Source organism: Cervus canadensis, chromosome 18 (assembly GCF_019320065.1).
Source record: "Cervus canadensis isolate Bull #8, Minnesota chromosome 18, ASM1932006v1, whole genome shotgun sequence".
NCBI classification, from domain to species: Eukaryota; Metazoa; Chordata; class Mammalia; order Artiodactyla; family Cervidae; genus Cervus; species Cervus canadensis.
The window spans coordinates 14,327,268-14,353,513 of record NC_057403.1 but is presented as its reverse complement, the minus strand read 5'-3'; the positions used below and the strand labels follow the sequence as shown (position 1 = coordinate 14,353,513).

Sequence of the window (26,246 nt, the reverse complement as noted above, 5' to 3'; positions counted from 1 at the left end):
TGTGTGAATTGGTAATGACTCAAGGAACTGGAAGCTTATACATCCTTGGTGGAAGAATAAATGGGGGAAACCACCTTAGTTATCAATTTGCCTTTTCCAGTGGGATGAAAGTTGTGGACGTCACAGAAGACAGATTTTACTCCTAAATATAAACCTCAAGAGATCACAAGAGATGTGAGCAAGAAGGCAGGTTCCAAAGATGTTTAACTGCAGCATTTTGCTGACAGCAAAGCAGGAGAAGAACCCAAATATCTAGCAGTCCAGGAGGGAACAAAGGGAAACCAAGGTTTGTGCATACAACCAAGTATGCTTTTTAAAGTTTTCTTTTATTGAGCTGTAATCACATACCGTAAGACCTATACTTCTAAGGCGTACAGTCCAGTGGTCTTTATTCACACGGCTGAGTGACTGTCACCACTGACTAATTCCACAACACCGTCATCAACCCAAGAAGGTGCCCATGCCCGTTCCTAGTCACTCCCCCTTCCTCCTTCTCTCCAACTAATGGCAACCATCAACGGCAGCCATTAATCCACTTTCTCTCTCTAAGGATCTGTCCATTCTGGATATTTCATATAAATAAAATGCTATGAGGCACAGCTTTCTGTGTCTTAGCATAATGTTTCCCAATGTCATCCAGGTCATGGCATGCACCAGTGCTTCATCCTTTTTTGGGGCTGAGTAATATTCCATGGTATGGTGAACAACTGAATTCTGTGCAGCAAGCAAGGAAATGGATATTCAAAAATCACCTGGATGAATTTCAAAAGCATAATGTTGATGGAAATTAAAAAAGGTGACAGAATTGTAACAATGATTCCCTATGTTTGTATAATGTAATAACAATAAAATATAATATATTGACTGTTGATAGATGCTTGAGGAGTAAAAGTATGAAAAAATCCATCAGTATAATATATACTACTCTGAGTAATGTTGACCTCTTAGAAAAAGAGGGAGGGAAATAGACTGGGAGGGATAGAATAAAAACACAGCAAAGTGTTCATGGTTTGAAAATAAGGTCAGTGTGCTTATTTCCACTTATATTTTGGGGTGTTTTTCTTTATGACAGAAGTATTTCATAATTTAAAAACTTGAAGAAAAGTTATCTAGGGAATTCCCTGGCAGTCCAGTGGTTAGGACTCCAGGCTTTCCCTGCTGAGGGCCTGGGTTCAATCCCTGGTAGGAGGGCTAAGATCCCACAAGCTGCAGGCACGCCCGAAAAAAAGAAAGCTATCCAGTGTATGCTATTGAGTGAAGAATATTCATATATACATTCCAAATATTTATACTTTGATCCATCCACATATTTTTAAATGACTTGCAAACCTAATTGAGTGATGCAACTTTGGAAGCAAAGCTCATATACCCGGGCTTATCCAGACGCAGTTATTCAGTACTACTGTCATCTACACAAAAAAGTCCACACTCAGAAAAAAATCCTCAAAATGCTGTATTCACATGAGTTCATTAAGTTAAGGGTGCCAAGTGACAGAATCCACATAGATTCTGTAAGTCTAACTTTATTGCAGCCCTTGATTTTAATAATAAGAATAAAAACAGAAATATGATGCAGTAAGAAAACACTTTCATTCTTAGCAGAGAGGAAACTGGTCTTGAGACTAGCGGGCTTGAAAGAATCAGGAACCAAATACTTCCAGCCGCTATCCTAGGTGTGTGCTACTTAGGGATGCTTTTTGTTAATTCACAAGTATCTCCCTCCAGGGCCGTTTTTTCTGCTCCTTTTGTGAAATCCCTGTGTCTGTGGGGGCACGTAGTCTTCTCTGAGGAACATTTTCCATTTGCATGATGTCGTCCTGAACTCCCTAAGTGAATATTCCCAGTCCCACCAGCCTGTAGGTACAGTACGTATTCTTAGCCTATGATTTCATTCAAACCCTCCCTGGTGGGTCAGAGGGTAAAGAATCCACCTGCAATGCAGGAGACCGGGGTTTGATCCCCTGGGTCAGGAAGATCCCTTGGGGAAGGAAATGGCAACCCCCTCCAGTATTCGTGCCTGGGACAGCCCATGGGCAGGTGAGCCTGGTGGGCTACAGTCCATGGGGTCGCAAAGAGTCGGACACGACTGAGCGACTAACACTTTCATACTAAGGTGACACTCCAAGTCTCGTGAAAACTCACCCCGTAATTTTTGAGAGGAGGGGAAGCAAGAAGGGAAACGTAATTCTCTTATTATGAATAAATGAGCCAAGGACAGAGTCCCCTGGATTTTCCCAAGTCCGGCCATCCCAGCTGTGTTAATCCACACTCTCCCTCCCGGAGGAAAGCTCTTCTCTCGGTGCTACACCTTCACCGTTGTGTAGTCACAGGAACTTGGGGTCTCCTCGGCGGGGACAGAAGCTGCCCCGGACAGCACTGTGGTGTTTAGCTGGGCGTAGGTCACCCCCTCGGGCTCTTCAGGCTTTGGGGAGAAGAGAGACAGGCTTGTGGAGCTGAGTTCTGCAGTAGGGTAGCCAGGAGCCACACATGGCCATTCAACTTCAGACAAATGTCAGCTAAACTCAAACTGAGGTCCTCAGTCTCACCAGTTGCATTTCAGATGCGGCGGGAGGCTGGGATGTGTACGGGACAGCACAGCTGTAGGCTGTTCCCCTCATCGCAGGAAGTTCTGTTGGACAACACGTTCTAGGATAGCCATGCTTTCGACTCCCATAACAGGATACCATCAATCAGTGGTAACGTGTGCTTATTAAAAATCAGTGCAAACGTAGGTTTTGAGAATAAGAACTGCCCTCCTATATGCATACCTACTGGTGACATAGTATTGTATTTTAAAAAATAATGCTGCTGAGATATAATGTATATACCATAAAATGCCCCTGTGATAAGTGTATAGTTCCATGACTTTTAGTGAATTTGTAGAACAATACAACCATCACCACCATACAGCGGGAGAATATCCATCGCCCCACAAAAGTTCCCTGTGCTTGTTTGCAGTTAAGCCTTGCTCTCCCTGCCCTTCACCCCCACCCCAGCCATAAGCAATGACTAATTTGCCTTTCCTGGAAATTTTATGTAAATGGGACAATTTTATATATAGTTTTTTGTATCTGAGTTTTTTCACCTAGCAAACTGTTTTTGAGGTGCAGTCACTTCTCATGTATATCTGTAATTTCTTCCTTTTACTGCTGAATAGTATTCTGTTGTATGGAGGGATCCCATCACAACATGACATTATCATAATATCATAATTATCAACAATGTGCTAATCAAGGTTATTAAGCCAACACTTAAAATAGCCCAGATTTAATCACTGACATTTACTTTGTGATAAATTATGCTTTTCCATTACTTAATATTTATATATATATATATCTAAATGAATGCAACATACATAAATATTGCTTTAAACACAACAATGTTTAAATCTTTTACTATTTTTTTTTTTTTTTTTGGCCAGTAGCTTGCAGCATCTTAGTTGCTGACCAGGGATTGAACCTGGGCCCTCGACGGTGAAAGCACAGAGTCCTAACTGCTGGATCACCAAGGAATTCCCTGCTAATGCTTTTATTTAACTTGCTTTGGCTTCAAGAATGAGCCAGTGAACCTCTGTGCCCTGTGGGAAAAGGTGTGAATTTTATTTGCTATTGCGCTTAGATGTTATAATGCTGATTAATATTAAATAACAAATAAGTATTTTAGGGGCTGGTGGCTCAGTGGTAAAGAATCCACCTGCAATGCAGGTGATGCAGGAGATGCCAGTTCAATCCCAGGGTTGGGAAGATTCCCTGGAGGAGGAAATGAAAACCCACTCCAGTATTCTTTGCCTGGGAAATCCCGTATAGAGAGGAACCTGGGGGGTTATAGTCCATGTGGTCACAAAGAGTTGGACATATCTGACTGACTGAGCATGCACCCAACAAGCAGTATTTTAAACAGAAAAAAATGATGGATGTAAATTGATGGATGAAGCACAAGCTGGAATCAAGATTGCCAGGAGAAATATCAATAACCTCAGATATGCAGATGACACCACCCTTTTGGCAGAAAGTGAAGAACTAAAGAGCCTCTTGATAAAAGTGAAAGACGAGAGTGAAAAAGTTGGCTTAAAGCTCAACATTCAGAAAACTAAGGTCATGGCATCCAGTCCCATCACTTCATGGCAAATAGATGGGGAAAGAGTGGCTGACTTTATTTTTTTCAGGCTCCAAAATCACTGCAGATGGTGATTGCAGCCATGAAATTAAAAGATGCTTACTGCTTGGAAGGAAAGTTATGACCAACCTAGATAGCATATTAAAAAGCAGAGACATTACTTTGCCAACAAAGGTCCATCTAGTCAAGGCTATGGTTTTTCCAGTGGTCATGTATGGATGTGAGATTTGGACTATAAAGAAAGCTGAGGGCAGAAGAATTGATGCTTTTGAACTGTGATGTTGGAGAAGACTCTTGAGAGTCCCTTGGAGAGCAAGGAGATCCAAGCAGTCCATCCTAAAGGACATCAGTCCTGGGTGTTCATTGGAAGGACTGATGCTGAAGCTGAAACTCCAATACATTGGCCACCTGATGTGAAGAACTGACTCATTTGAAAAGACCCTGATGTTGGGAAAGATTGAAGGCAGGAGGAGAAGGGGACAACAGAGGATGAAATGGTTGGATGGCATCACCGACTCGACGGACATGAGTTTGGGTAGACTCCGGGAGTTGGTGACGGACAGGGAGGCCCAGCATGCCGCGGTTCGTGGACACGACTGAGCAACTGAACTGAACTGAACTGAAATTGATTAATATTTGTTAAATGATGCTTTCATGCCATCCATTTGACACTTAAAATCTGTCAGAAATGCCAATAAACCCTTTACGTTTATGACATCATTAGACTCACACAGCCTTTTAACTGGGGATTTGGATTCCCCTTAGATATGGGAGGAAAGACGTGAAGAAGTGTTAGTCACTCAGTCATCTCCGACTCTCTGTGACCCCATGGGCTGTAGCCCACCGGGCTTCTCTGTCTATGGAGAGGAATGGGTTGCCTCTCCTTTCTCCAGGCCATCTTCCTAACCCAGGGATTGAACCCAGGTCTCCTGCATTGCAGACAGATTCTTTACCATCTGAGCCACCAGGAAAGGAAGGGTCCAAATCATGTGGGTTTGTGTCTTGTTTGTTTAATTTTTATTGGAGTATAGGTGACTTGCAATGTTGTGTTAGTTTCAGGGATACAGTAAAGTGAATCAGTTGTCCACATACATGTATCCCCTCTAATGGGGGTTTTGTGATTTGTCTCAGACCACACTGGTGATAAATAGCCATTGGGAGCTGGAATCCAGCTACTGTGAAATTCAAAGCATCTGTTTTTTTGTTTGTTTGTTTGTTTGTTTGAGATGTAACTGATATGTAACCCTGTGCATCTTTAAGGTGTACTCATGTTGATGTGATACATTGATATAGCGTACCACCTTGCTAACACTTCCATCCTGTCACATAATTATCATTTCTTTTTCGTGATGAGAACAATTATGATCTAGCCTCCTAGCATCTTTGACGTATACAATACAGTATTGCTGACTATAATCCCCAAGCTGTGTGTTAGATTCCCAGGACTTACTCATCTACAAGTTGCAAGTTTGTTCCCTTAAATGTCATCTTCCTAGGTCCCCTACCCACCTGCCCCCAGCCCCTGTTAACCTCCTATCTACTCTCTTTTTATGGGTTCCTCAGATGTTTTTCAACTCAATATTACATGGCCGCATGAATATAACCAGCGTTTGAGCTAAGCCAGGAGGCAGATAGACCAGCCTCTGGTGGTACATGAGCTCTTGGGTTATTCCATGGGGGAGAACTCACCGATTCAGATATCCTTTCCAGCATGGGTGCATCTGCGTGTGAGTACAAGGAGACAAAACTCAGTTCTCAGATGGCAAGAGTCAGATCGTAGTCTCTCCATCCCAAGTTTCCTCCTGGTTTCGTCCCTGATGACTTACCTGCATCCCTCTGCTTGCACACTTTGGAACGGCAGGTTCTGAGAAAGAGAAACGCGTTCAAGTCTGGGATCTGGAGATCTGGGGGGTGGGGGGGGATAGGGCTGAGAGAGGTGGGGCTGGGCGTAAGAGTCACTGATGTGCAGACGGGGTCTCTGAAGAGTGGAGTGGGAGTTAAGGCAGGGCGTGACGTCTGTCAAGTGTACCTACCTCTTGGTGGATTCTTCCTGTGATGAATCTATTAAAAAAGAGAGAGAGAGAGAGGAATGTATCTCCCTAGAGAATCCTTCACTTTAGTCCCCTTCCTTGGAGTGTGAAACCCGCGCTGCTCTGAACTCACCTTGCTGAGTGCACCTGTAGATGAAGAAGATGGCAAGGAAGAGGAGAAAGAGGGAGAGGCAGCTGAAGGTGGCCACGAAGACGACCCTGGTATCTGGCGGGAGAACAACGGGGCCAAGAGTCAGGCTGGCTCCGGGAATTCACTGAGCAGCTTCGCAGAAGAGTTACAAGCAGCCAGACAGCCTGGCTTCAAGACTCGGAGCTGCCACCCCCCCAGCTGGAACGTCCAATCGCTTGAGAGAATTTGCGTCATCTCCCTAAGCTTTTGTTTTCCCGATCAAATCGAGGATAGCAATTGTGGCTGCTTTACTGGTTGGTAGAGAGATGGAGTGGGTCAGTGGCTACAGAGAGGGCTAGCACAGTGCCCAGCAGATGGCAAACACCCAGTAAACGTTTCATCCCCAGGAATAATACTTATTAACTGTGAGCCATTAGCACTCAAGTGTTTTCTCAGTAAAAAAAATTTTCTGTATTAATTTTTTTTTTTTGCCATGAAGCTTGCAGGATGTTGGTTCCCCAACTAGGGATTGAACCCAGGCCTTTAGCGTAAAGGCCTGGAGTCCTAACACTGGACCACCAGGGAATTCCCTGTTCTTTCTCATCTTGACAATAAGTACACAAGGTAAGTTTGCCATCCCCATTTCATTCATACATAAATCAAGCACCTGGAATTAAACTGAGTTCCCCAGACTCACATGGCTGGGATGGGCTTTGGACGCTGCTATGTCTAACCTTTATGGCCAGTCTGCCCCAAGGTCGGGGTAGCTCTGTGCTGACCCCTGGGTGTGGGCATTCAAGAGAAGTGACATTCTGAACCTTTTCCAGGTAAGTCATGATCTAGTGAGAAACACATTTACCCAGACTAACTGTGATGCTACAGAAGTGAAGACAAGTCCAGCAACAGATGGATCAAAGTCCAAGAATCATTTTCTCAAGGTAAGGAAGCAACCTCAGTGTCCATCGATAGATGAACAGATAAAGAAGATGTGGTATATATGCACATACACTCCCGATGCTGGGAGTCTGAGTTCAATCCCTGGTCAGAGAACCAGATCCCACAAGCTGCAACTAAGACCTGGTGCAGCCAAATAAATAAATATTTTAAAAAGCAAAAATAAACTCATAGAAACAGAGAGTAAAACAGTGATTGCTAGAGGCTGGGCAGTGGGGTGTTTGGGGAGAAGTTGGTCAAAGAGCACAAACAAGTTTCAGATGACTGAGGTCTGAGGATCTAATGGACAGCGTAAACCATAGTTGATGGCACTGTAGCGTATCATGAAACTTACTAGGAGAGTAGATCTTAAGTGTTCTCACCAAAAAACAAAAAAAGCAAATACATGACATGAGGTGAAAATTTCACTTTTAGTGCAAGTCGCTCAGTTCTGTCTGACTCTTTGTGACCCCATGGACTATATAGTCCATGGAATTCTCCAGGCCAGAATACTGGAGTGGGTAGCCTTTCCCTTCTCCAGGGGATCTTCCCAACCCAGGGATCGAACCCAGATTTCCCACATTGCAGACGGATTCTTTACCAGCTGAGCCACAAGGGAAGCCCCTGACATGACTTGAGTTGAGTGATGTGCAATTAACTCTATGGGGAGAATCCTTCTACAATGTATTGTTGTTTAGTTGCTAAGTCAAGCCCAACTTTGCGACACCTTGGGCTGTAGCTTGCCAGGTTCCTCTGTCCATGGGATTTCCCAGGCAGGAATACTAGAGTGGGTCATCGTTTCCTTCTCCAGGGGCTCTTCCCCACCCAGGGATCAAACCTGAGTCTTCTGCGTCTCCTGCAATGCAGGCAGATTCTTTACCACTGAGCTACCAGGGAAGCCCCTATCCTGTATCAAATCATCACATTGTAACTTTAAATATCTTACCGCTTTATTTGTCAATGATACCTCCATGAAACTGGCGGGCGGGGGGGGGGGGCGGTGAGGGGAAGGAGGTGTAGGAAAGGGAGGTAAGGAGAGCTCCCTTGAAGAGAGCCGTGATGATGAAAAACCCTGACTCGGAAGCACTCAGTGTAGCATCTGATTCACGGTGTTGGATGAGGAGGTTGCAGTGATCAGGATCATTCTCTCACACGGCATCCCACCCACACCCACCTCCCTCTGTAGCAGATGCTATCAGCGCCCCTCCGCCCATGGTCCCCCAGATTCCTTTGCCATTCTTAGGCATGCTCGATCATGGTTTCTCCCCCTTCCCCACGTAAGCACTTTGGTGTCTGTTGGCGGTAGTGGTGGTGGGGTACTGCCCAGAAAATGCCTTGGGAACCTAAGTGGCCCAGGGACACCCCTTTACCAACAGCGGACATCTGTGGGAGCCACACAGCCCCATGGACTTGGAAAAGTGGGGCAGAAACACCCGTTCCTGGATGGCGGCAAAGGAACATCAGCCTTGCCTTATGCTCTCAGCCCTCCCCTTGATGACCCTACAGTTTATCTCATGGTGCAGTTCGCTAGAAATGAGAAGTGAATGATTGCAAAACTGTCCACAGCCCACTGAACTGGGTTTGCCCTGAGATGGCCACATATCCTGGCCAAATTTCACATCAACTATTGACACATTGCCAAAATTAACTTGCAGAAGGTCTGTGACACTGATCTAAGGCATCTGACCAAGCAGTGGGATACAGCTTGACACAGGTCATGAAATCCCAGAAAGGAAGCCTGGCCTTGTGGCAAAGTTAGGGGATGAACTTCATCGTCATCTCTGCCCAGAATTAGAGCAGAGGGTTCCTTTCCAGTAGCCTGGAGGCGCACGTATGTAGGCTGGAGACAGCCTCTTGTCGTTTAGTTGCTCAGTCATGTCTGACTCTTTCGTGACCCCATGGAATGTAGCCCACCAGACTCCTCTGTCCAAGGGATTTCCTAGGCAAGAATACTAGAGTGGGTTGCCATTTCCTTCTCCAGAGATGGCGTATCTGTTGCTCAAAAAGTTACCATGTGTCCCAGCAGTTTTACTTCTAGGTAGTAGATACCCGATCAGGGGCTTCCCTGGTGCCTCAGACGGTACAGAATCTGCCTGCATTGCAGGAGACCCAGGGTCAACTCCTGGGTCAGGAAGATCCCCTGGAGTAGGAAATGGCAACCCACTCCAGAATTCTTGCCTGGGGAATCCCATGGACAGAGGAGCCTGGTGGACTGTAGTCCACAAGGTCATAAAGAGTCAGATACAACTAATCGACTTATACTTTCTCCTTTCTTCTTTCAGATACCTGATGGAAAGCAGGGGCTCAGATACGTGTACACCATGGCAGCATTATTCACAATAGCCGAAAGGTACAAACCACCCAAATGTCCATCAACTGATGAATGGATAAACGAAATGTGGTCTGGCCACATGATGGAATATTATTCAGCCATGAAAAGGATGGAAGTACTGATACGTGTTACAACATAGGTGAACCTTGAAGACATTGTAGGAAGTGAAAGAAGCCAGTCTTCAGACCTCATACTGTGGGACTGCGTTTTATATGAAATGTCTGCAAGAGGCAAAACCATAGTCAGAGAACAGATTGGCAAGGCGTGTCAGGATCGAAGGGAGCGAAGACCGACTGCTGGATGGAGCTTCATTTCGGGAATTAGAGGAGTGGTGTAGAGCCCTGTGAATGTGCCAAATGCCTCTGCCTTGTACACTTTAGAAGGGTGACTTTATGGGATGTGAATAATATACCAACTACAAAAGAAAAGCAATGACAGAAGAGCTAAAAACACGAACCCTTCGACTTTCCATCTCCCATTTCTGATACTTCCAAGCTCTCTGACTCTGTCAGATTTCAGATCTCTCCAAGAAACTGTGGAACGCATTGTGTTCACAGAGCCAGAGTAGCAGTCATCAGCCTGCTAATATTGAATAAAAATGTTTTCGAAGGCAAATACATATTTTGGAAGGACAGGATGCAGGAAATCTTTTTTTTTTTTTGGCCACGCCACATGGGATGGAACCTGTGCCCCCTGCAATGGAAGTGTGGAGTCCCAATCACCAGGCCACCAGAGAATTTCCAAGGATGTCGTTTTTTTGTTTTTTTTTTTGTTTTGTTTTGTTTTTTGCCAACTACCTAACACTCCAAGGATGTCTTTTTAAAAATTATTTCTATTATACTTGCATAGACTCTAATGACAACCTTGAACAATTTTGACCCTGTGGAGCAGATTGCAGGAGGGTTATGCATTGCTGAAAGAAAAAACGATCAAGCATCTAGGTAAATTCCCCATTTGTCCTGTGGTTAGGACTTCCAGCTTCCACGGCCCGGGGCCTGGGTTCGCTTCCTGGTTGGGGAATTGCATGTATATGCTCAGTCACCAAGTTGTGTCCGATTCTTTGTGACTCCATGACTGTAGCCCACCAGGCTCCTCTGTCTGTGGGATTTTCCAGGCAAGAATACTGGAGTGGGTTGCCATTTCCTCCTCCAGGGGGTCTCCCCAACCAGAGATTGACTCTGAGTCTCCTGCATTGGCAGGCGCATTCTTTACCACTGAGCCACCTGGGAAGCCCAGGTCAGGGAATTAAGATCCCCCAAGCTGCATGGCACAGCAAAAATGAATCCGTGATGGATAAGCCCGTTTCAGTCTAAGCCTTCAGAAAGCCCTAGTTTTTATGAGAATTTCTCCTAAAGGAAATCAGTCCTGAATATTCATTGGAAGGACTGATGCTGAAACTAAAACTCCAATACTTTGGCCACCTGATGCGAAGAGCTGACTCACTTGAAAAGATCCTGATGCTGGGAAAGATTGAAGGTGGGAGGATAAGGGGACAACAGAGGATGAGATGGTTGGATGGCATCACCGCCTCAATGGACATGAGTGTAAGTAAACTCCAGGAGCTGGTGAAGGACAGGGAGGCCTGGCGTGCTGCAGTCCGTGGGACCACAAAGAATCGGACATGACTGAGCAACTGAACTGAACTGGACTGAGGGTAGAAACTTAGTCAATTCTTTGTGGAAAACCAGTATCAGAAAAAAAAAAAAATTAACATTCCCTGTTTTTTGAGAACTTGAAAGTTTTAGCAAGTGTTTGATCATACATCATCCCAAAGTATAGGCTCCGCAGGTCCCGGTTCCATTCCCCAAACTAGTCATTCCGACTCACCCCCATCCTTCCCGAAACTCCACCAGAGCTTTTCACCACGAAAAACAGCAGACAATGTACCTTGTGCTGTTTTATTCACCAGCGTTTTCAGAGGTGGATATAATTGGGGAAACAAGTCCCTTTTAATTATGTTACCTGTCTGTGAAGAGGCAGGTTTGCTTTCCTCTTGGTTCCCTAGAAAAGAGGAAAGGAGACAAGGAATCACAATGTTTGTATGGGAACCTTGGGGACATAAACCCTCATGTTCTATTTACGGACTTCGTGCCCTCTTTGGGAAGCAGAGAGGAGAATGTTTTTTTCATTCCCCAGGTGCTCACTGGGTCCCCAAACCCGGCCCAGAGCACTAGGTTAGTCTTCTTGGAGCTTGGTATTATTTTAATAACAAAAATATTTATGAATAACGCTACTAATCCCCCACCTTCCAATCCTATCCCAGGAAAGAGCACCAGCATTGTGCAAGTATTCTCTCCCATTTGGTAGGTTGCCGTTTCATGTTGATGATTGTTTATTTTGCTGTGCAGAAGATTTTTTGGTTGATATACTGTTGTTGTTCAGTTGCTAAGTGATGTCCGACTCTTAGTGACCCCATGGATTGCAGCACGCCACGCTCCCCTATCTCAGTTTGGTCAAATTCATGTCCATTGAGTCGGTGATGCTATCTAACCATCTCATCCTCTGTCCTCCCCTTCTCTTTTTGCCTTCAATCTGTCCCAGCATCAGGGTCTTTCATAATGAATTGGCTCTTCACATCAGGTAGCTAAAGTATTTATTTTTGCTAATTTTCTGTAGATAAGATCACATCTGCAAATGAAGGCACTTTTACTTCTTCCTTCCCAATTTGAATGCCTTTTTTTTTTTTTTTTTCCTGTCTTTCCCAATTGTTCCAGAGAGGACTTCCAGTATTACGTTGAATTGAAGTGGTGGGCATCTTTTCCTTACTCCTGATATCAAAGGAAAAGCTTTCAACTTTTCACCATTAAGTATGACCTCAGCTGTGGGCTTGTTATATTGGCCTTTATTGTGTTGAAGTATGTTCCTGCTACACCCAATTTATTGAGAGTTTTTATATTGAAATGATCTATTTTATCAAAAATTTTTACGTATGTTAAGATGAACATATGATTTTTATCCTTCATTCTATTAAAGTGTGTATCACACTTATTGACTTGTATATTGAACCATCCTTGGGTATAAAGAAGAAATCTCACTTGATCATGGTGTGTGAGTCTTTTAACGTAGTGTTAAAATTGCTTTCCAAGATTTTGTTGAGAACTTTCACATCTGTATTCATCAGGGATATCGGTCTATAGCTTTCTTTCAGTGTCCTCGTCTGGTTCTGACATCAAGGTGATGCTGGCCTTGTAAAATGAACACAGGAGTGTTCCTTCCACTGAAGTTTTTGCGAAGAGTCTGGGAATGACTGGTGTTATTTCTTCCTTAAATGTTTGGTGGAATTCACCAGTGAAACCATCTGGTCCTGCCCTTTTCTTTGTCAGGAGTTTTGATTGCTGATTCAATCTCTTTATCTGTTATTGATCTGTTCCAGTTTTCCATTTCTCCATACTTCAGTCTTGATTAGTAAACATCTGCAAACGTTCTCCTGTCTGTAGGTACTACCCACGTCCGTGTTCTCCCAGACGATGGCCAAGAGGGGCTGGAATCAGGTTGCTGGTTCCACGACTAGTACTGAGGTCTGTCTGCCTGTTATCCAACTCCCAGGGGGGTGAGGCCCCTCCTGGGGCCTTTGGTGTCTGGTGGTGGATCCCACAGCTCCCACAAGGCACTTTTGCTCATGAATGAGTGACAAATTTTAGTTGTTGGAGTGAGGGTACAAAAATAAGGAATGGCAGACCTCCCTGGTGGTGCAGTGGGTAAGAATCCGCCTGCCAATGCAGGGGACACAGGTTCGATCCCCAATCCAGGAAGATTCCACATGCCGTGGAGCAGCTAACCCCGAGAGTCACAACTGCTGAGCCCACGAGCTGCAACCACTGAGGCCCTCGAACCTAGAGCCCATGCTCTGCAACAAGAGAAGCCCCCACGATGAGAAGCCCGCGCACCGCAGCAAAGAGCAGCCCCCATTCATCCCAGCTAGAGAAAGCCCATGTGCAGCAGCAAAGACCCATCACAGCCAAAAATTAATTGATTATTCTTTTAAAAGAAAAAGGAAAAAAAAAATCATAGGCTCAAAATGGAATCATTTGTGTAGACCGTGCTAGGGCTCAATACCGAATCTAATTGAAGCTTTGAAGCCCATGCCCAGAAATGTTGTCTTAAATAGTCAGTCGGGAATTGTTAGGTCAGCACCAGTGGGGTCATCTGTCACAGGGACCCCTCCTTCCCCCAGAGGACCATCGGTTAATCTGCCACGCAGACCCCTTTCTGTACTCCATAGGTGGCGATGGTGTTCAGTCACTACATACTAAGTCAATTTAGTCGTGTCAGGCTCTTTGCAACCCTGTGGTCTGTAGCCTGCCAGGCTCCTCTGTGGGATTTTCCAGGCAAGAATACTGGAGTGGGCTGCCATTTCCTCCTCCAGGGCATAGCAAAGCATGATTTGCAGAGCACATTTTCAGTTATGCTCTGGGATGGGGAAAACAGCTTCTCGGTAGCAGGTTTCATGGGTCCATTTTACAGTGAGGTGCCCGGGGTCAGTGACATCACCTGGATAAAGGCATTGGCTCTCTGACTGCACCCAAGGATTTTATGGCTGGAGAGCTCTCTGTGTTACATCTGCCAAACATTCAAGACTACCCTGTTTGAGAAATAAAGAGGGGGATTGTCCAAGGTGAAGGACAGAGAGAAAATATGCCCAGACCACCTGTCAAGGAGCCCAGGACCACCTTAGGCGGGATAGTTGCTCACTCACATCCGACTCTTTGTGACCCTGTGGACTGTAGCCCTCCAGGCTCCTCTTTCCTTGGGATTCTCCAGGCAAGAGTACTGGAGTGGGTTGCCATGCCATCCTCCAGGGGATCTTCCTGACCCAGATATCAAACCCGCATCTTCTGCATTGGCAGGCAGGTTCTTTACCATCTGAGCCACCAAGGAAGCCCAGGCTCCAGGTGAGTGAGGAGGAATTCAGCCGCCTTCCTGTTGAGTTCTGCCCTTTATTGTACCCAGAGTCCTGTGACTTTCCCAGCGTGAATGTCGCATTCCGGACATCAGACTGGCACGTCAGGGTCACGTTGCTGCCGCGTCCAACCTCTGAGTTGGGCAAGGCATGGAGGAGGGGTTGGGAAGTTTCTCTGGAAAGAATTTGGAGTTTGACTCTTCATCTTGGTGACCACCAAAACCCTCCTAGAATTCAGAGGATGAAAGGGAAAAGGTCGTGAAACTTGGGGTGCGGGAACAGAGTCTAGGTTGGGAGATGACTTACCATTCTTTTCCTCATCTTCATTGCCCAGACAAAGCCCTGGAAGAGAAACACTCATGAGGGAGGAAGTATATGTTTGTCTTTTTTTTTTTTTTTTTCTTAATTGAAGTATAGTTGATTTGTTGGGTTAGTTTTCCGTGTACAGCAAAGTGATCCAGTTATATATCTAGATCTGCAGATATACATCTAGACAGAGAGTGACTCAGGAGATCCAGCCCTTGTTTCCACTCAAGTGTGGACTCAAAACACGAGCCCCCAAGCTTCACGAGGAAGCAGGGACTGGGCGCCTGGCAGTGGACGGAGCCCGCGTTAGCTCTGGCTACAGCGGCTGCACCTATAGGCAGGAAATTGGTTTCCGGGTGGTCAGGGGGGTAGGGGGTGTCCCCAGGTCTTGTGGTCTCTTTTTAGTCCCTCTTTCCTCTGCTTTTAGTCTAAAGGCATCTCAGCTCTGTTATCAGCCAGTCTTCTGCTCCAGTGCTGATTCCCATTCTTCCTTTCTTTCTTTTTTTTTTTTTAAATAAGCACACGATTGCCTTAGACTCACTTTTCATCATGAAACCTTACTGAGGGCTAGGTGAAAACTGAGAAAGGAGTTCTCTGTTTTTGACAAATAAGATTGTATTAATGTGTACATGTGATGACTGGATGCACATATGTATTGTGCAATGACCACCACCATGAAGCTAATTAACAAATAAGTCAGCTCACATAGTTAGCTTGTATGTGTGGGGGGGAGCGGGGTTGGGGGGAGAATGTTTAAGATCCATTCTCTGAGCCAATTTCAGTATTATTAACCATCGTCACCATGCTGGCCATTAGATCCTCAGAACTTATCTTTCTTTTTAAAAAATATCTATTTATTTTGTAATTGCTTATTTGGCTGTGCTGGGTCTTAGCTGCAGCATATGGGATCTAATTCCCCAACCAGGGATCAAACCCCGACCACCTGGACTGGGACCATGGAGGCCTAGCCACTGGGCCACCAAGGAAGTCCCGTCTTTCTTAATAAAGGGCCACAGTGGACATGGGCAGAGAACTGGCTGCAATGGACATACTTGCCACTAAGAAGAGACATACTGGCATGTAGGGTAGCTTGAAAAAGCGAAGGATAAAAGAATCACTCCTTGAAGCCTTAGTAGAATTCTGACGTAGGGAGCTGTAGGCAACACAAGTAAGCATATTTATCTGGAAGTAATTGCAGTAAATAACTACCAGTCAGTGAGAATCTATCATTTGACAGACTCTTCACATATGTCAGCCATGTGCCCACTTATATTATCTACTGGGTCCTCTATGGCAACTGACATTTACCATACAGCTACCCTCTCTGCCTGACTCAGCCAGGCATCATCCATTTAACATTTAGTATGGGCTCTGCAGAACGAAATGGCAACCCACTCCTGTATCCTTGCCTGGAGAATCTCATGGACAGAGGAACCTGGTGGGCTACAGGCCACGGGGTCGCAAACAGTCAGACATGACTGAGTCACTGAGCAGCAACAATGGCCTTTAAATACACCGCGTGGAGAGCTGCTCGATTTCCAAGCTAGAAAGGGAGGAGGTGAGTGACACTAGAATCTATAGTTCCCCAGAGAAGAGGAAAAATTACTTTGATGTTGTGACATAATAAGAAACACATTGGGTCTTTGTCCCTGGTTCCCGTACAGAGCTCCTCAAACTCTAAAATTCCCTGAGTGTTGTGAGAGGGAAAGGTGTCTTTTGTTATGTTAATATAACTTTTGGAAAAGTCTCTAGGTAACCTAACGGTGGTGGCCGGTTGCCAGGGAAACAACGAAGTGATTAAAGGGTAGGAACTATCAGTCTTACCCACCCCCCACCCCCAACCCCGACCTCCAGGAAGAGAAGAAGGGCTGGAGATTACCAGTTGCCAGTGATTCAATGAATCATGCCTATGTCAACTAAGAAAATATGCAAAACCTAAAAGTTGAGAGTTATGTTGTATTCATCAGATAGCCTTAGGACTTCAAGCCCAGGAGGCAGCATCTCAGGTAGTTCTGCATCTCTCAGATGCTCAGCATCTCTCAGCAGTTCCCTGAGAGAACTGCTGGGGGTGGGGGGGGGGGTGGGAAGGATATGTATGAGTTTTGCAACAAAGGGCAGGAGGTCAGAACAAAATGTTACTGTTAATAAAAGAAAATCAGATGTCTCAGGTTAAAGAATTTAGTGCTTTTCTCAGTATGGGAAGACGCCAGTGTCTGGGCTCACGGCAGTCATCCCTTTGATATGGACCTCAGCTGTCTGCGGCCAGCATCCCTGTGTTTTCTGATCCCTGAGTTCCCTCAGGGCGCGCTGTGGGGAGTGGCTGCAGTCTGATCATGCTAGACGGCAGGTGTTCTTTCCTTCCTGAGTGCCCTCAGGGCTCACCCTCAAGTGTCTTCAATCACTGATGACTGAGACATCCTTTATTTACTGATACGGCAGGAAATATTCCGTTTCTCATCTATGTAGTGAAGCCTCCATAGAAACTCAAAAGGGTGGGTTAAGATAGCTTCCGTGTTGGACACGTGGAGATTTTTTTAGTGTGATGTGCTCAGAAGCCCTTTTCCTCACACTTGGCTCTGTGCACCTCTTCCATTTGGCTGTTCCTGAGTTAAATCCTTCTATGTACTGTGCTTAGTCGCTCAGTTGTGTCCAGCTCTTTGTGACCCCATGGGCTGTAGCCCACCAGGCTCCTCTGGCCTTGAGATTCTCCAGGCAAGAATACTGGAGTGGGTTGCCATGTGCTCCTCCAGGGCATCTTCCCAACCCAGGGATCAAACCCAGGTCTCCCACATTGCAGGTGGATTCTTTACCATCTGAACCACCAGGGCAGCCCAAGAATGCTGGAGTGAGTAGCCTATCCCTTCTCCAGGGGAACTTCCTGACCCAGGAATCGAACCAGGGTCTCCTGCATTGCAGGCAGATTCTTTACCTGCTGAGCTACCCAGGAAGCCCAGATTCTTCTATAATAAATTGGTAATCTAGTGAGTGAAATGTTTCTCTGTGTTCCATGTTCTCACAAATTTGAGTTCTAACAAATTGATGGGCCCAAGGAGGGGTTCGTTAGAACCTTCAGTCTGTAGCCAGTTGGACAGAAACACAGGTAACCACCAGGGCTCTTGATTGGCACTTGGAGTGGGAGGGAGGTCATCTTCTAGGACGGAGCCCTTAATCTGTGGGATCTGATAGTATCGCCAGGTAGTTCGTGTCAGAATGGAGTTGAATTGCAGGACAACCAGCTGAGTCAGCTGCTTGGTGGTGTGAGAAACCACCCCTCCATGTTCACACACATGGGAACTGGGTGCAGAGTCCTCACTGACATCTGAGAAGTTAAACACTGCCTGCCACGTCAGTAAACAAATGGTGTCACCGTCATCAGTGACTGCACACGCCTCTGACAGTGAGCTGGTGAGCTCTGAGGCAACGCAGGAAGCAAAGAACGCCTGCCATCCCACAGCCATCAGACTTCAGCCACTGCCCACGGCGAGCCCCGGGGGAGCTCAGGATGTGAAAACACAGGATGCTGGCCTCGGACAGCTGAGGTGTACATCCAGGGAATGACTTCAGTCAGCCCAGACTCTTGCGTCTTCTCATACATAGAAAAGTGCTAATTCCTTAGTTTGAGATATCTGGTTTTCTTTTATTAGTAGTAGTGTTTTGATGTTCAGACCACCTGCCCTTAGTTACAAAACTCCTATCCATCCTGGCTCCCCTCTTCGCCTCCTTGAAGCAGTTTTTTCAGAATTACTTGTGATGCTGTCTCTGGGGCTGGAAGTCCTAAGAACATCCACTGAATAAAACATAACTCTCAACGTTTATGTTGTGCAATTTTTTTCAGCTGACAGTTTACACAAGGTCCTACTGGAGTTGACTGGAACCCTAACCCAATATGACCGATGTCCTCATAGGAAGTTGGAAGGGCAGGCACTGTTGTGCATCAGGTTGCCAAGATACTGCTCCCAAAGTACAAGCTGTGAGCCTGGCCGCCCTACCTACTACCCTTGACCCAGCTGAATAGGATATATCTCTGGAAACCCAGAAGTCACAAGCCAACCTGTTGGCCATAAGATCCTGGTTTAAATGGGAGTACCAGCTTCAATGCAATGACCCTCGCCACTGAGGGCTTATTGAAGATCCTGCCTTGGTTCGTTAGACCTAAGCAAGGTCAGCAAATATCTATCCCAGTTTCGGACCCACCCCCAAGAGCTTGGTCTTAGGAGCTCTTTTTGGGATTGGGCCTCTCCTCTTCTAGTTTTATGTTTTCAAAACTGACAGAGATGGGAAAGAAAAACTGATCCAGGAAGGAAAATTGGATTGAACATTTAACATCTCATTAATTCTGGCATTGATGACTATATGTACTGTTGTTTAAACGAATCTATTAATCATTAAAAAAAAGATAAGAGGTTGGGAAGAGACCTGGAGACAGAACATGCCAAGGGAAGACGGCCATGTGACTATGTGAGGCTCCACAAGCTGAGGGGTGCTAAGGATTCCTAGTCATCTCCCAGCCAGAGTCGAGGAGGGAGGCGTGGAACAGACCCTCCCTTGGAGCCCCGAGGAGGAATCAGCCCTGCTGACACCCTGGTTCTGGACTTCTGGCCTCCAGAATGGTGGGAGAATAGACGTCTGTTGTTTTAAGCCACCCAATTTGCGGTCGTCTGTTACAGCAGCCCAAAGAAATAAGTGTGGGAAGAATGAGGTCCGTCTCTTGACTGCCCCATTTATTCTGTCCTGAGACTGGAGGTTTGGGGTATGGTGACCAGCAGCCGCCTCTCACACTCACATGCGTGTGTGGGATAGGCGTGACCTCAAAGGGAAGGGCTTAGCCCAGAAGAAGGAGGAAGCAACCCGCGGGTGGGAGCTTCGTGTCCTCCCCGCCGCCCCCCTCCCGAAGCCAGCTCCACTCACAGAGGAGGAACTGGGCACTCAGTCGGGTGGGGCTGCCTTTCCAAAGTCTGGAGACACCAGGCCAAGATCATAGTCTAGGGCTTCCTTCCTACAGGCTGAGGTCTGTTTGATCACCTTATGTTCAAGTTGAATATCAGCTTAAAATCATGCTCAGGATATGGCTGGTCAGAAAATGTTCTTATCCACCGCTTCCTGCCTTTGTATCATGAGGTGAAGTGTTCGGTGCTTAGTCGTGTCCAACTCTTTGCGACCCCATGGACTGTAGCCCGCCAGGCTCCTCTGTCCATGGGATTCTCCAGGCAAGGATAATAGAGAGGGTGGCCATTCCCTTCTCCAGGGGATCTTCCTGACCCAGGATTGAATCCGAGTCTCGGCACCACAGGTGGATTCTTTACCGTCTGAGCCCCCAGGGAAGCCCCACCTTGGTGTCATAGGGAAAAACAAATCTGACTCCATATTGGGTCTGTTTCTTTTACTTTAACCATTGTAGTCTGTTGTTTTTGCTACAACTTAATCACTAAGGGGATGTTGCCTGCAAGCCTAAGGTATACATAGTGCTTTTCTCCATGAACCCTGCTTCTCATGCCTGAGTCTTGAGCTAGAATACCTTTGCTTAAGCTCACAGGAAATATCCTGACCAGGCCCACCTGTGAATGACTGCAGGAAAGAAGAAATTAACACATCCCTCCTGGATTCTGGCCAGAAGTATGAAATATTTGCAATAATTTATTGCCTTTTTTAATTTCATCTCCTCACTTCCCCCTCTTTGTTCTATAAAAGTAACTAGCAGCCAGACCCCCAGCAAGATGTTTCTTTGGGACATTAGTCCACCATCTTCTTGGTCAACTGGTGCTATTTTTTTGCCCCAACAACTCATCTCTCAAGCTATTGGCCCATCATGCAGTGAGCATTACAAGCTTGGACTCAGTAATAACATGTCTGTTCTATATTCCTTGTTCATAACCAAACTCACAGACTTTCACAACCTGTAGACTCTGCCTCCCATATGCTAATGGGACATTCAAGGCAAGATGGTGGTACATAGACGATACCGACTTGGAGGTCCCATCTGAGCTGTGCATTATTGAGCCGAGTACCCTGAGGGTGTTACCACATGTCTCTGCTTCTCATCCCTTATGTGCAGGCACCAAAACCAGGGCATGCAGACACCACAGCCCACAAAACTGTGACAGGTCGCTTGTACCTAGTACACGGAGGCCACCATTTCTGTACTTGCCACATTCCCCATGGTAACCTCCACTACACGGTGAATATTCTCCCCCTCAAACCCATCTGTCCCAGCCCTGGAGACTCACCAAGGCAAAGCAGGGACAGGAATTCCGTGATCATGGTGTCCCTTCTGTCCGGACCAAGATCCCGCCTTCAGTTCTGCAGTTCAGAGGAAGACAGGGGCCTGGGCGACCACAGCCCCCTCCTGCCCTCTCGGTCCCGGGGATGTGTGGCCAGAGGTTTCGCCCTGACCCTTGGCTCCTCCACCATCTGGTGTACAATTTCCTTCTCACAACTGACTCAGGAAGCCAGAAGCCACCAGTGACAACATCTTCCTCGTAAATCTAGTGTGTGTGGCTCCACCCACCCTGAGACCTCTCCGATCTCATCTGAAGTCTGGCCCAAGACGTTTTCCCTTAAAATAGTTTGTCTTTGCAGAGAAGGAGGAGTACCCTGTAAGATCCTTTCTATGTGGACTCTAAAAAGAAATGATGCACATGAACTTACAAAACAGAAAGAGACTCACAGACTTAGAGAGAATGAACTTATGGTGACGGGAGGCTGGGGGAAGGATGAGGGGAAGGGAAGGTTAGGGAGTTGGGGACGGACATGTACACACAGCTATATTTCAAATGGATAACCAACGAGGTCCTACTGTGGAGCACGGGGAACTCTGCTCAGCGTTACATGGGAACTTGGGAGAGAATGGATACATGTGGATGGACAGCTGAGTCCCCTCACTGTTCGCCTGAACCTTTCACAACATTGTTAATTGGCTAGACCCCAAAACGAAAGAGTTTAAAAACATAACTTGTCTTTTTTTTTTTTTTTTCATAACTTGTCTTTTAAACAGCTTTACTTTAACTTTTTAATTGAAGTATAAATGGCTTATATTAGTTTCAGGTGTACCACCTAGTGATTCAGGATTCTTATGAATTATACTCCATTAAAACTTACTACTGGGACTTCCAGTGGTAAAGAATCTGCCTTCCAAAGCAGCGTACATATGTCCCATCCCTGGTAAGGGAACTAAGATTCCCATATGGGGCAACTAAGCCTGTTTGCCTCAACTGGAGAATCCGTGCGCCACAATGAGAGGTGCCCACGTGCCGCAATAAAGACCCAGCAGTCTAAATAAATAGATTTTCTTAAAGTTATTACAAGATAGGGCTTCCTTGGTGGCTCAGTGGTAAAGAATCTGCCTGCCAATGCAAGGACATGGGTTCAATCCCTGGTCTGGGAAGATCCCACATGCTGTGGGACAACTAAGCCCATGTACCACAGCTACTGAAGCCCATGAGCCCTAGAGCCTGTGGGCCACAGAGAGACAAGCCACCGCAGTGAGAAGCCCGCACACATCACCAGAGAGGAGCCCCCGCTCTCCGCAGCCAGAGGAACCCTGGGCAGCAATGGAGACCCCAGACAGCCAGAAACAAACACATAGTAAGTCTAAAAAATGTTATTACAAGATAATGGCTATATTCCCTATGCTCCACAGCATATCCCATTGCTTATCTATTATAGTCGTGTCCGACTCTTTGCGACCCCACAAACTGTAGCCCGCCAGGCTCCTCTGTCCATGGGATTCTCCAGGCAAGAATACCAGAGGGGGTCACCGTGCCCTCCTCCAGGGGATCTTCCCGACCCAGAGATCAAACACGTATCTCTGGCTTCTTCTGCATTGCAGGCAGGTTCTTTACCTTGAGCCACTTGGGAAGTCCAAGATAGCAGTTATTATATATATATATATATATTTGGTCACCGACCTATAAAATTTAAAGTGTTTCATGCCCATAAATACTTCCCCACAACATAGTTATAAGCTGTTTCCCCAGCATGATTTATTTTTTATTTTTGGTTCTTTTGTTTATACATTACCATACCATCTTGGAACACTGAGATTTCATTTTTACAATCCAGCTTGATTTATATTGCTGTATCATCCTCTGTGGAAGTAAAAACTTTTATCTAACCAGTCTCCTATCACTGTACATTTATATTATTTCCAACTCACTTGCTACTATAACCATAATGAAAATAAATAACTTGTAAATCTTTGGCTGGACTTAATTATTCCTTGGGGTAAACTACTGGGGATATAAATTCTCAGGCTGAAGGCTGTAAATGTTGGAGGGGGAGATGAGCTTCATAGCCCAGTTGCCCTTAGTAACTAGTATTGATTCATCATTCTAAAACCTGATCATGTGTCTTTTTCCAAATTCTGTTTAACATTAGATTTTAGCATGAAAAAATTGTAAAATCAATAATGCAAGATGACATTTTATTGACTTTTCCTGCGTTGGGTGATTTCTTGGAATAGCAAATGTCTTTCTTTTTCTTTTCTGAACTTTTCATGTGGAATGCAGTCAGTGAGAGAGGCATGTCAAAATAAAAAATACAGTTATAGGTTTAGCTCCTTTAATACTATCAACAATTCTTTTATAGATTTTGTATCTATATTATTGGACTTACCTGTTGGCTCAGCTGGTAAAGAATCTGGTTGCAATGTGGAAGACCTGAGTTCGACCCCTGGGTTGGAAAGATCCCCTGGAAAAGGGAACGGCTACCCACTCCAGTGTTCTAGCCTGGAGAATTCCATGGACTGTATCATCCATGGGGTTTGAAAGAGTCGGATAAGACTGAGCAACTTTCACTTTCATCTATATTCTTGGATTTTGTATCTATATTATTAGCTGCTTACAGAGTTGGGGTTATTATATATTTCTCTTGAACTATTTTATCATTAGGAAATATGCACCTTCATATCTGAATACTATTTCTTGCTTTAAAATCTACTTTATATGATGTTAATATAGACATACAACCTTTGTTTTTCTGCTGTTTGCATGGTATATCTTTTTGTATCTTTTTGCTTTCAACACATCTGTGCATATACTTAAAGTGTTTCTCTTGAAAAAAAACAACATTTATTTAGGTCTTTTTAAAACATCAATTAGATCTTTTCACTGAATTTCAGGGTCCATTGATGTTCTATGCAATTACTTATTTCTATAAATTACTTATTTATAATTACATCTTATAACTAGGATTATATATATCCTAATTTATAATTAGGTTGTAAGTTTATAATCTTGCTAATCTTTCTATTTGCCCATCTCTCTTCTGTCTCCTTATTTCCAACTTCTTAGTTTTAAAAAATATTTTTACTGTGTCATTTTAGCTTTTTTCTGCTTAACCAACTCTTTTTTAGCTTCACCAATAATATGCCATTTTAACTACTCAATTTTCTTTACTTCTACATTATTTTTTGTACTATTCTTTTTGAGATGACTCTATTGATAATTTATACTTGACTTACTAACGGCTATGTCATATTTTCCGATGTAAAACATCAGTTTTAAACAACCTAAGAGAAACACTCACATCACAGTCTTTCAACAATATCCACTATCATTGTCCCCCTTCCCTCGATTCTAGCGTGCAGTATTTTTCCTACTGGCCAAGAACTTATCAACTTCTCTGTGTCAACTTTTTCCCTCTCCCCAACAGAATCCTGGCTTTCGGCATTTCTGGCTCATCCAGATGTGTTAGAATTCATCCAGGTGTGTTAGAATTTGAGATGGGAATTTGACTGTGTTCAAAGATTCTGTACTGAGAGTGGGCTCAGGTAGAAGGAGAGGGTAAGAGGCTCGGGGGGATTCTGCGGAGCCGAGAAAGGTCCTGGGGTCTTGGGGGGTGAGCGCAGCCCAGGAGAAGCCCCGAGGTCGGGGTGGAGGAGCTGGGGGCAGAGCAGGGCCCAGGCTCCAGCGTGGGGACGTGCGCGCGCCCGCGGGCGGGAGCCCAGGACGGCCCCTGGGGGCCAGGAGGTGACGCGGGCTCCCGGCTGGTGTCTGTGTCTCTCCTTGCAGGGCTGTGTGTCGGCCAAGCAGACGGAGGAAGTGAGTGGTTCTCCATGGACCCTCCTGATCCTTCCCCGGCAGGGACCCGCACTTTCTCCCCCCCCCAACCCCCATGGGCTTCCCGAGAGCAGGTGGGTGGGGCGCCCCCAAACCTGAGACCCGCTTCCTTCCAGAGGTGCTTCCCAAGCCCTCCCTCAGGGCCTGGCCCAGCTCGGTGGCCCCCGCCCGGAGCTCCGTGACCCTGCGATGCGGGGCTCCCACCAGGGACGTAAGCTTCACTCTCCGGAAGGGGGGACGCGTCTGGGAGATGGTCCAGTCACCCGACCCCACAGAGGGCCGGGCTGAATTCCACCTCCCCGATGTAACGTCCAGCCACGCGGGAGAATACAGCTGCGAATCGCACGGGACGGGGGATCCCCGCGGGAGCTCAGGGCCCAGTGACGCCCTGCTGCTGCTGGTGACGGGTGAGGGGGCGCCTGGGAAGGACGGACGCCCCGGGGCCAGGGGACGAGGGAGGGAGCGGACCAAGAGACGGAGAGCAGGTCTCCCCTCCAGGGTTGTTGGGAGGGGAGATGGAGAGAGGCAGGGACCGAGGTGATGCCTTGGCTTGATCCAGGGCTCCTAGGAGGGAAACACCTCCTTCCTGGAATCAGAGGGAAAAAGAGGGTGAGGTCAGGTATCTGTCCTTCCCCCACTCCATGAGAACCCCCTGCCAGGAGAACGGGGGAGCAAGGGACCCAAGGCTTCTCTCCGCGACCCCGGAGGCCTCCTGCTCTCACAGGAGGTTCACCCAAACATGAGCCCAGAGGGCCAGAAACTGGGCACGGATAAGTCCTGTGACGGTGCTCTTTTTTTTTTTTAATTTAAACTTCTAATTTAAACCCATAAGTGCCTGGACTTATAAGTCTCTACTGGAGAGGAACTGTAAACGGAGGCCCTTTGCGAAGCGTCCCCTTCCCCACCCAAGCCCTGCTCACCACTTGCCCCCATAAACCTTCCACCTGCAGCCTCTGGGGGTTTTTTGGTTGTTGTTGTTGTTGTTTGTTTGTTTGTTTTGCGATTTCTGCCTGTTTTAGATTGTGACAGGTTTTAGAGCCTGATTGCAACCGCGCATCTTCCAGGGAGTTCTTTCTGACTCTGGCCCCTCCCGGGACCTCCGACAGCACTATAATTCGTATTTTGTTGTTGCTGTTCATTAAATTCTACTTTGCAGACGCAACTTTCTGCTTAACCTAATGTGAGGAGGAGGGCCGGGGCTTGAACCCACCTACCCTCCACCAACCCTAGGAAGGTGTTCAGCGCACAGAGTTTGTGTGCGTGTGTGTTCAGTTGTGTGCGACTCTCTGCCACCCCACGGACTGTAGCCCGCCAGGCTCCTCTGTCCACGGGATTTCCCAGGCAAGCATACTGCAGTAGCTGACGTTTCTTCTCCAGGGGATCGTCCTGACCCAGGGCTGGAACCCGCATCTCCCGCGTCTCCTGAATTGACAGGTGGATTCTT

The 26,246-nt window shown here is 46.2% G+C and overlaps 1 protein-coding gene across 2 annotated transcripts; it reads right to left on the bottom strand.

Moving 5' to 3' along the window:
• Positions 1–307: 307 nt before the first annotated feature.
• On the bottom strand, positions 308–21,197 carry LOC122420219 (V-set and transmembrane domain-containing protein 1-like). Of its 2 annotated transcripts, none has more exons than XM_043435122.1 (8): positions 20,972–21,197; positions 14,748–14,783; positions 11,504–11,542; positions 6,280–6,372; positions 6,150–6,177; positions 5,943–5,980; positions 5,806–5,837; positions 308–2,422 (listed from the first exon to the last, which is right to left on the bottom strand). In XM_043435122.1, the coding sequence occupies exons 1-8, from the start codon at positions 21,003–21,005 to the stop codon at positions 2,303–2,305; spliced, it is 420 nt and encodes a 139-aa protein (XP_043291057.1). In that variant the 5' UTR covers positions 21,006–21,197; the 3' UTR covers positions 308–2,302. The 2 variants fall into 2 exon arrangements, with proteins under 2 accessions (XP_043291057.1, XP_043291056.1); XM_043435121.1 differs by having other exon boundaries at positions 5,806–5,841; positions 5,944–5,980; positions 20,972–21,172.
• Positions 21,198–26,246: the final 5,049 nt, after the last annotated feature.